Source organism: Sinocyclocheilus anshuiensis, unplaced genomic scaffold (assembly GCF_001515605.1).
Source record: "Sinocyclocheilus anshuiensis isolate Anshui unplaced genomic scaffold, SAMN03320099.WGS_v1.1 scaffold1162, whole genome shotgun sequence".
In the NCBI taxonomy this organism is placed as follows: Eukaryota; Metazoa; Chordata; class Actinopteri; order Cypriniformes; family Cyprinidae; genus Sinocyclocheilus; species Sinocyclocheilus anshuiensis.
This window is the reverse complement of record NW_015540875.1, coordinates 2,675,323-2,685,728: the sequence shown is the minus strand read 5'-3', so window position 1 is coordinate 2,685,728 and position 10,406 is coordinate 2,675,323. Positions and strand designations below refer to the sequence as shown.

The 10,406-nt window shown below is 37.1% G+C and overlaps 2 protein-coding genes across 2 annotated transcripts in view; one reads left to right on the top strand and one right to left on the bottom strand.

The window, feature by feature from the left end:
• Window positions 1–473: 473 nt before the first annotated feature.
• LOC107688225 (transmembrane protein 176A-like) lies at window positions 474–4,372 on the bottom strand. Its single transcript, XM_016485844.1, has 6 exons — window positions 4,274–4,372; window positions 3,696–3,923; window positions 2,188–2,304; window positions 2,006–2,062; window positions 1,049–1,270; window positions 474–785 (listed from the first exon to the last, which is right to left on the bottom strand). The coding sequence occupies exons 2-6, from the start codon at window positions 3,867–3,869 to the stop codon at window positions 693–695; spliced, it is 663 nt and encodes a 220-aa protein (XP_016341330.1). The 5' UTR covers window positions 3,870–3,923; window positions 4,274–4,372; the 3' UTR covers window positions 474–692.
• A 2,314-nt stretch (window positions 4,373–6,686) lies between these two features.
• Window positions 6,687–10,406, top strand: part of LOC107688227 (ubiquilin-4-like) — a 6,903-nt gene continuing 3,183 nt past the window's right edge. The window contains exons 1-7 of the mRNA XM_016485845.1: window positions 6,687–6,855; window positions 7,407–7,558; window positions 7,683–7,843; window positions 8,542–8,804; window positions 9,010–9,168; window positions 9,346–9,571; window positions 9,825–9,978. Coding sequence (XP_016341331.1) covers window positions 6,709–6,855; window positions 7,407–7,558; window positions 7,683–7,843; window positions 8,542–8,804; window positions 9,010–9,168; window positions 9,346–9,571; window positions 9,825–9,978 — 1,262 coding nt within the window. The 5' untranslated portion in view covers window positions 6,687–6,708. The remainder of the gene's footprint in view (window positions 6,856–7,406; window positions 7,559–7,682; window positions 7,844–8,541; window positions 8,805–9,009; window positions 9,169–9,345; window positions 9,572–9,824; window positions 9,979–10,406) is intronic.

The following is a 10,406-nucleotide window of genomic DNA, read 5'->3' as shown; positions in this document are numbered from 1 at the left end:
CCTGCTAAAAAATGGGTTTAAGTCAGTTATTTCTATCTTTTGCTGTAGTGTGTCAGTAGGAAATATCAGTTTACATTTCCAAACATTCATTTTGCCATTAGTTATGCATTAGTCATAATCCAGTGAGATTTTAGTCTGACAACAGCCAGTGCTCCACACAGAGATCTGATCTGATTATCATCCAGCCTGTCTGGAATGACATGAAGAAACAGAACAAACTGTGACAGACTAAATCCAGAAGAACAGTGGCAACGTCTCCAAGATGCTTCAAGAAACCTACCTGCAAAGTGTTCCAATAATTTTGGCCACCACTGTATGTATATGTATATATGTATGGATATATCTATATTAGTTGTTGTACAAAGGAAGACTTAGTACAGAAGCTGTAAAAAATGTAAAACATGAAAAGGGTTGATGCCAAAATGCTGCAGTGGTTTATTTTTAAACAAGCAGTCCCAAAGATCACAACAAAATTTAAAAAGGCAATAAAAGTTAACACCCACTAATCTACATGAAGAGAGAGAAAGATCAATGATGACACTTTTGTAAAATGAAAAAAAAAACAAGTGTAAGTAAACGTAATTTAACAGTGTTGCAAATGGAGGAAATCGGCTTTAAATCATTTCACTACAATATTGAGACACAAAATGCCATTGCACTACAAGCAAAAAGAATAACTGATTATTTTGTGTTTATCTCCCAGTCAAAACACAGAAACTGATGGTCACACAGAGCTGAAGGACCGACAGCGCTATCATCATGATATCTAGTCCTCTGAAGATATTCTGGGTGGGTAAAGAGTAGAGTGTTAACTTACTAAAAAGGAAAATCATCCATAAAGCCTGTAAGACATTTACAGTAAATCAATCAAACACAACAGCTCCCTTTCATGTTTTTACTATTTCTATTCAGAAAACCTGGAAAAAAGCACATCATATGGACAACTTTTTGCTTTTTGTAAAATAACTTGAACTGTGAGCATGTTTGGAAGAATATTTGATATGCAGTAGCTAGTCTTACATCATCTAAAGAAAAGAAAGATAATTACCTCACTGAGATTCTTGTAGAACAAACACATCTCTTTTCTCCTATTATCTTCAGGGGAAGGCGTTTCGTAACGATAACCATATCCATCATAGCGTGAATGATGATAACTGTCGGTTTCACAGTTTTCATATGTATGATTATGAGCAAGGTCCACTGAATACAGCACAACAGCTGTGATAGCCAATCCAGCACTGACTACATTTAAAATTATCCCGATTATCAGCTGTGAAACACAAAGAATATATATATATATATACAGACATATACACACACACACACACACACACAAATAAATATGCTTTTGAAAACTTTTTATAGGCGTATAAAACTCTATATAGGCAGAGGTTGACACAACTACCCGTCTTTATAGGCAAGTACCAGATAATAGAGCCCGGTCTCATGAAAATGCGTATAAATAGTACTCCAAATAAAAACGAAACCTCGTAGTATTGATACGCAAAAATGGACTTTGGCGTGTATATGCTATAGGCACGTGTTTGGCGTGCATATATTACGCAGTTTTCGCGTACATATGATACGCATCTACCCCACAACCCTAATTCTACCCATCGCGTAGCATATACACACCAAAGTCCATTTTTGCGTATCAATACCACGAGTTTTCGTTTTTATTTGGCGTACTATTTATACGCACTTTCATGAGATCGGGTTAGATAATAGGTGACATGCCATGACATGTTTTTAATACGACGGAAACTGTATTTAACGTGATCAAAATGTAATAAAAACATTGTAAGTTAGGCCTATTAATTGTAATGATTTCATTTCCACGGTTATTCAAACAATGAATAAATTATATAGAGAAAGCGAGCAAAGAACACCGCACCAACGGAGCTTTTTGAAACTCAACCATTGCGTCGCAAAATGATTCACTGTTTCGAAGCTCTCCAATCAGATCGCGTATCGCAAATCATTTGATTCAGATCAAGACACTTACCAGACAAGAAGAGGGAAACTTCGCCGTAAGTATGCACACAATTCCAACTACAAGGAACTATAATAAAAAAAAGGTGCTTTTGATTTTGAACATATCAAAAGAATTATACTTTTTGACAGGCACAACACAACATTAACTGATTTATAAACATAAAAATGATCAAAATGAGACCTGAGTCTTACCACACTTCCGAGCCAAAAGGGTCCCTGGGCTATTCTTTCCATGGTAAACCACGCCGCGAGGCATTTAAGCACAATCCCAGCCACAATATTGAGAACACCAATTATCATCTGCACAATCTATGGAACAAGCGAACATTATAGTTAAGAATAAACCAAGTTGGCACAATGACATTGCAAGTCAACCAATCAATTATTTGCTGTCAGTGTGGACAAACAAAAATTTTTTAATGGTATAAATAAGTATTTGCATAAAGTCTCCAAAATGCTTAATATTGTTTTAATAAATTACATTTAGTTGCACATGGCTAAAAAAATTGCAACTAAAATGTAAGTTTTCCAAAACGAATACTTTTAACTAATCCAAAAACATAATGTGTTTGTACAGAGCCCATAAGGGGACATAGTTATTGGGGGGGGGGGAATGATATAAGAGGAAAAAATAAATTTCAATAATTTTGCGTTCTCTCACAAAACCTTTCCCCCAAGATACTTTGTGCTTGCTTACAAATCCACTGAAATACAGTTTTTCCTCTCACATAATATTCTTTCCATCACAAAAGTATGGAAGCTTGTTTCTACCAAGGAATAAAAAAAGAAACAAAAAAGTAATTGGGACTTTTTATCTTACAATTCTGACTTTTTTCTCACCATTTCTATCTCACAATTTGGAATTTTTTTCTCACATTTCTGAGGAAAAATGTCTGAATTGCAACATATAAACTCAAGGTTCTGAGTCAATTCTGATTTTTTTTTTTTGTTTATGCTACAAAATAAAAAATAAAAATAATTAATTTAATTAATAATTAATTCTCTTACAATTCTTACAAGACTTTTTTCCTCACAATTGTGAGGTAGTTCTGACTTTTCTTCTCAGAATTGTGCGGGTTATATCTTGCATTAGGTTTTGAACATAAAAACAAAAAAGGTAATTGTGAATTTTATCTCACAATTCAGAATTTTTTCTAAGAAAAAATTTATTGCAAGATATAAACTCGCAGATATAAAGTAAAGATAAAGTAAAGTAATGTCTGAACTATATGATGTAAATTTAGAATTGAGAGAAACAACCCTAAATTGTGAGATAAAAAGTCACCTTTTTACCTTGTTTTATTATTTTTTTATTTTAATCCTGTGGTGGAAACAATGCAAGTTTTTTGGGTAAATGCAAAAGTTTGGTGAGTAAATGCAGAGTTTCTCAGTGAAAAACAACAGTTTAGCAAGTGAATGCAAAAGTGTTGAAATATCATTTTCCCCGTTTTACCAAAACCATGTCCCTTTAGGGGCTCCATAGGTGTTTTAAAATTTAAAATTGTCCTAACATAATCTAACTCAGGGGTCCCCAATGCTGCTCTTGGAAATGGCAACATTAAGAAACGTAAAAACGTTGTAAGCCTCTTACATGGAATGTTTATTAAGTTCTGTCCAAAAAATATACAACGTATGCGAAAATCACGAGACCTGAAAAAATCAGACAGGTATTTTGGAATTAATGTAAATGTCAAACTCACTCCAAGAGCTGTGTGGACATCCTTCAGCTTCCCTTTCATAACCTGAGATACAGAACACACTGGACTGTAGCAGAGAAAACCCAGAATCTGACACAGTACGGGCCATTTGCTCTTTGGGTTTGAGGTGACGGTGATGACGGTCAGTCCTTCACCCCGAGACACTGTCAGAGTCATGCTGCAGATGGAAGTGATGGACTTCAACCTTACAGTAGATAACAATGGCCAAACCTGTTTGTTAACAGCATGAAATAAGAACAGCAAATGATTACTATTGCAGGAGGATCAGTTTTCCAGTACATATCATAATATCAGGAGGAAAAAAAGAACTTTAACACTTCAAACAGACTTAAAACAGGTTTTTTTTTTATGATAGTACGCACATGTACTATTCTACACAGCATGTTTGATTATAAAAAAAAAATCCCCCTGTGCTGTTTCATATCAGGAAGTTGTGGTACAGGCTGTTTAACCACCGTTTGTTCATTATCTTTAACGTTCTGGTCTTTTTTATTTTTGTTTTTAAGTATATGAAATTATTGTTATTAAACTTAAGAAATACCATGTTACCTTAAACTCACCTTGTGTGGCACGTGTGAGGCTCGGAGGCTCAGTACAGATGAGTGAAAATGTCACGACTCTGTGGGGTTTTTTTTTTTTTTTTTGAAGGAGGAGGAGGAGTTTTGATTTTTCCCGGCAGTGACTTCCTCATAATCTGTAAACAAGTATAACAGGAATTTTGTTAATTAATTCATTTGCCGTTTAGTAGGCCTAATTGAAGATGTAATTGGTTAATAATAACAAATGTTACTTACCTTCACTCCACAACGTTGAAAATCATATGAAAGAAAGATTTTAAAAGGTTTCAGTCAGGACGAATCTAAAGCTTCTGTAAATGATTGATTACTGTACAGTAGACATGTATCCACATGCCATCTATCTTTTCTAAAGTGGTATTAGGTCAGTAGAGCGAGACTGGGTTCATATAAGGCCTACATGTAGGCCCAGTTCCATAGACAGGGTTTAGGTTAAGCCAGGATTAAGCAATAGTTCAATTCGAACATTTAAGTAGTTTTTATAAACATGCTTTAGATAAAAACATTACTGGTGTGCATCTTGAGACAAAACAATGGCACTGACATTTTAAGATCAGTCAGTGCAAGTTTCTTTCAGTTAAAAAACAACACAGACATGCATTTTAGACTTAGGTCTTGTGTATGAAACCAGGGGGTAATGTTTTTAAAAGGTCGAAATAGCTTAAATATGCACTACTACACAGCAAGAGATTTGGCAATGAACATGTTAAGAAGCTATCGTCATGTATTTTGGACTCGAATGCATCCTGTTTTTATTTAAAGGGGTCATATGATGCTGCTAAAAAGAACAGTGTTGTAAATACAACTTAACCACTGATTTCTAGTCGTGTCCATTTTTGGAAGGCCAAACAAAGTAGTTTCGTTTTCACAACTAAACACAGCGTCACACACGGTGGCCTAGATTGAGCGGCGGCGGCCTACAGTGAGCAGAGGCCGGGGGCTAGCATGAGGAACGGCCGGAGGGTTAGAGTGAGCAGAGGCGCGGGCTTGAGGATGGCGCGGCCGTTCCTCAAGCGACCAGCACGGATCAGCTCCAGGCAGATATTGTCCTCTTTTGGAAGACCAAACAAAGTAGTTACACTTTTACAACGAAGCACACAGCGTCTTTACGACATGGCGGCGGAAACAACAATAGTACAGCGAGAATAAAAGTTACGCCTTCTTTCTTTGCGTGAACATTTGGGCGGCGTTATAAAAATCTTCCCACATAGTGAGGTAGATATGTGGGGGCGTGTTAGAACGAGTCGTTTTAGGTAGGCGTGGCTGACTCTGAACTTTTATAAAGAATATCTCTTTGGATTTGAGACTTTAGTCTTTGCAACTTTACAGATCTTCTTTATGCACCAAGAGCTTGTAACACTCAAAAGAGAAAGGAAAAATTGAAATCGCATCATATGACCCCTTTAAACTATTTCGCTACTCTGTTCTCACAAGATATAGCCTACTGTTTATGTGCGTGTTATTTTATGTAGGACTATCTGCACCAAAACAAGTGCTTTCCGTCATGCAGATCAGCCTTAGCTCATGTTTTAACTTAACAAAAAATGAAAGAAATAAAATGTCATGAGTCACAATAAGATATAAATACAAGTATAAATAGTATCTAACATAATCTGTACTATGTGTAAGCGCATTTATTGCTATTTGTATTTCCTCAGCCTTTTTGTTATGTCTGGTTTACAAACCCTTGTAAGGATACAATTGTTCTCATGTAGTTCAGAAGCTACAATAAAGGTTTTCTTTTTTTTTTTAATGTTCTGTTTTTAAATGGAATCCAATGGGGGTCAATGGGGGAGTCAGTTTGACCTCAACACAAAAGTTGTAACAACATTTGAACAGACTTTCCAAAACGAGTCAAAACTTTGCATAAATGACCCTAAATGAGAACGATTCACAAAACTTCAAGAAGAAATAAATAGTTTAACCAGCATTTGGAGCAGTTTGAAAATCGAGTGTGGGTCAGATTGACCCCAACACAAGATAAACGTATTTCAGTAATTCAATGATTTCTTGTTTAATTTGTCATCGTCAACAAGAGGCTAATGATCCACTTACTATTAGTGTGTGGCTGCCGGACATTCATTAGGCCTAAATGTTTTTTGTTTTGGGTTTTCTTTGCCGCCTTCAGCGTCTTGTCCTGGTATATGCCCACTTTTCTTGAGCAGCCTGTTGAACCAAAATGTGAGAAATACATTGGAAACGTGTATTACATTGTATACATTGGACATCGTTTATACTGTTTGTCACACATAAAGTGCCAATAACAGCGTACTCTTGAGTCATTTCATACAGTGAGAGCAGTAAGGTAAGTCGATGGCACTCCCCGCTGCCAGAGGGCGCTGTGGAACAATCGGCGTTTGCAGCGCTTTTCCCCGCTTCTTGTTGGTGCGATGATGTAATGAAGGAAAAGAAGAGTAAAGATGGCGGAGAATAGCGGCACGGATCCTGCCGTGGAGACGAACACTGAGGAAAATGCCGCCGCTAGCGCGACTATCATTAAGGTCACCGTCAAAACACCGAAGGATAAAGAAGAAATAGCCATCGCTGAGGATTCATCTGTCGCACAGGTGATATTTTTGGCGGTTTCTTGTTGTTTGTATCACCCGGGCGTTCGTTACACCAGCGGCTAACAGCTTTAGCCGGAGAGCTAACGATTGACGACGAACAGTCCAAAACCGAAAATTGTCGCAGGGGATATGTAGAATGACTTCTGCTCTTGCTAGTACTTAAATTAGGTTATTTTGAGCGTCGTATTCATTGTTTTTGGTCTTTTAAGACGCTTGTAAAGTGAGGTTTTCTAACTCGCTGTTCTCGTTAAAGAAACGGCCTGCTCAGGTATAAGGTTCTAGTCTGTCATCTTTGGTCGCGCTCTTTCTGTTTTGCTTTGTATTGTTGACTTCAAGAATATGTGGATAAATTAAATAACGTGTTATATAGCATTTCCGGGTAAAGGTGGTGCTAGCAGTGTTTGTTACTTCATTTGACCAGTTGCTGGTTAATGTTGATGTTTACGAGATCAGGTTTAATAAAAGCGACTGTGATGTTGCACAGAAGTGAGGCTGTGTTGATCTAATTTCACGTGTAACATTATAACCCGCATGTTTTGTCCTCTTAACAGTTTAAAGAGGAAATTTCCAAAAGATTTAAGGCGAACCAGGACCAGTTGGTTCTGATTTTTGCCGGTAAGATCCTGAAGGACGGAGACACGCTCGGCCAGCATGGCATTAAAGACGGACTCACGGTTCACCTGGTCATCAAAACCGCACAAAAGTAAGATTACCTGCTTTTAGGTTCAAAACATAACTGGTATTTTCATATGCAAAGTCATAATGTGTTGTAGGATAATGCCTGTGCATTATGGATGGCTCACATTTAGAGGGTTTTGTGTTTGTAGGACTTCAGGTGGTGGTAGTTCGCAGACTTCTGCCTCTTCTGGCCCTGGGCCATCGCAGGGCAACACCGATGGAAGTGCTAACTCCAGCCCGGCCGGCAACCTGGGCACTCCCCAGGGCAGTGCGCCGTCTCTAACCCCGACACAGCCACCCAATATGCTAGGTGAGTAATGTTTTTGAGTTTGTTTATATGAGATGTCAGCCCGTTGTTCCAGTTTTAAGCGTAATTCCATAATATTGTTGGTGTTTCGTGTTGCAACCAGTTTTGTTACTGTTAACTACATCTATCAACATTGTTTTTTTCTAATTGAAATAAAATATAAGTATTAGATGAAAAACTTAAACTTAAAAAAGTTTTAAAAAACCCTAAATGACAATAAATTTTGCCTTGGCAGCTAACTGAAAGAAGTATTGAAGTATTAAAATTACTGGAACACAAACTGAAACAAATATTTAAGATAAAATTAATAATATTAAAAAACAAATATAAAAAAAAAATACCAAAAATTAAACTAAATCTAAATTATACATATATACTATATTTGTAACATTCTAAAAATAAATACAGTATATTTAAAAATGTTTATTAATGATATATAATGTATGAAGTTTGAGTTTGTTTATATTGTGGATTGCTTATTTCCCAATGTGATTTTACAATATCTTATGTTGCGATGTAGCACTTTTTCAGTTTACTGGCTGATTTTTTTTATTTGTTTTAATCTAAATTAGTTCCTTTTCTACAAATAATTGTTTAAAAGACAAATGCTGAGAAACCTAATATAGTATTATGTTCTTTAAGAAAGTTCTGTTATTTTATTTTGCTTTTGTTTCACGCTGGTTCTCACTGTATGTTTTCAGCTGGGTTTGGTGACCTGTCGGGCCTGGCTAACCTCGGTATGGGATCTGCCAACTTCATGGAGCTTCAGCAGCAGATGCAGCGACAGCTCATGTCCAACCCTGAGATGCTGTCTCAGATCATGGAGAACCCGCTTGTGCAGAGCATGATGTCCAACCCTGACCTGATGAGGCAGATGATAGTCGCCAACCCACAGATGCAGCAATTGATGGAGCGCAACCCAGAGATTTCACACATGCTTAACAACCCAGAGCTCATGAGACAGGTATGTTATTAGACATGTACTAGAAGTTATTTTGCTTGATTTTTTTTGCAATAATAAAATGCGCAAGGTAGTAAGTACGCTGTTATATTTTGCCTTCAGAAAGTTCTTTATTCTGACTTGCACATCTAAAAGGTGTGCATTTGCTTCATTGCATTATTTCAGGAACTGATTTGTTTTTATTAACTTTCTTTTTTTGCTTGTCAAGACAATGGAGTTGGCACGAAACCCAGCCATGATGCAAGAGATGATGCGTAACCAGGACCGGGCACTTAGCAACCTCGAGAGTATTCCCGGGGGTTACAATGCTCTTCGGAGGATGTACACGGATATTCAAGAGCCCATGTTTAGTGCTGCACGTGAACAGGTCAGATAAATTTATTTATTTAAAAAAATATATTTATTTTAATTTGAAAATTTTATTTTAATAATAATAAAAAAATGTTTTCACCTAAAATATTATTGAATTTTTCAAATTCACTGTCAAGTCTTAACACTCATATGAAATGGCAACATAAAATGCTATATTGCATCATCTGAACAGTTTGGAAATAACCCCTTCTCGGCATTGGGTGGAAATACTGATAACTCTGGAGCACAGCCCTCCAGGATAGAAAACCGAGAGCCCCTGCCAAATCCCTGGGGTCCCCCTGACACTGCTGCCGCCACCACCACCTCTGGGACGGCTACCACCACCAGCTCCACCACAAGCTCAACCACACCCAGTGTGTCCAACCCTCTGGGCATCAGCTCCTCTAGCCTTGGAAACGGTAATGGTCTTTTATGTAAACATTTGGCTTTAATTTTAAAACCAGGTCCATTAATTTTATTGAGGATATGTTGTAGTAGAATTTTCAAGCAGATAATATGAGTTCACAGGTATAGCAGACTATATATTTATTTTGTTAATAATATATATAAAAATATTTTTTAAGGTCAAATACTGCATAAAAGGGTTTACATCTCAAATAAATTGATTCTGTCTATCTATCTATCTATCTATCTATCTATCTATCTATCTAGGTATGTTCAACAGTCCTGGCATGCAGAGCTTAATGCAACAGATCTCTGAGAACCCTCAGCTTATGCAGAACATGCTTTCTGCTCCTTATATGCGCACCATGATGCAGTCCCTGGCCCAGAATCCTGATATTGCCTCACAGGTAGCAAGACCATCATTCCCAAAAGTTCATCATTAATAGAACTTTTAATTTACTATAATTATCTGTTATTAATATGTAACCCTAACCCTTTTTCAGGTGTTGATGAACAACCCTCTCTTTGCCGGAAATCCACAGCTGCAGGAGCAAATGAGACAGCAGTTACCTGTATTTATACAGCAGGTGTGTTCAGTTTGCGTTGTTGTAGATTGTCTATGGGGTATAGGTTTAATTTGCTTTTATTTGCTAACTGACTTTTTTTCCTGACTCACTTGCAGATGCAGAACCCAGAATCCCTTTCTGTCATGACAAATCCTCGAGCCATGCGAGCCCTAATGCAGATCCAGGAGGGACTGCAAACCCTTCAAACCGAAGCCCCTGGTCTTATGCCCAGGTGCAGTTCCAGTTCCACAGTTTTTTTTTTTTAAATTATTATTATTTTTTT

What these genes read in the sequence shown, in the direction of transcription:
- LOC107688225 (XM_016485844.1), bottom strand. Translation starts at nt 3,869, where the DNA reads ATGACTCTGACAGTGTCTCGGGGTGAAGGACTGACCGTCATCACCGTC. An exon ending in ATGTCCACACAGCTCTTGGA is followed by an intron (nt 2,305 to 3,695) that starts GTGAGTTTGACA and finishes CTTGTTCCATAG; the next exon opens with ATTGTGCAGATGATAATTGG. An exon ending in AGTTTCCCTCTTCTTGTCTG is followed by an intron (nt 1,271 to 2,005) that starts GTAAGTGTCTTG and finishes TGTGTTTCACAG; the next exon opens with CTGATAATCGGGATAATTTT.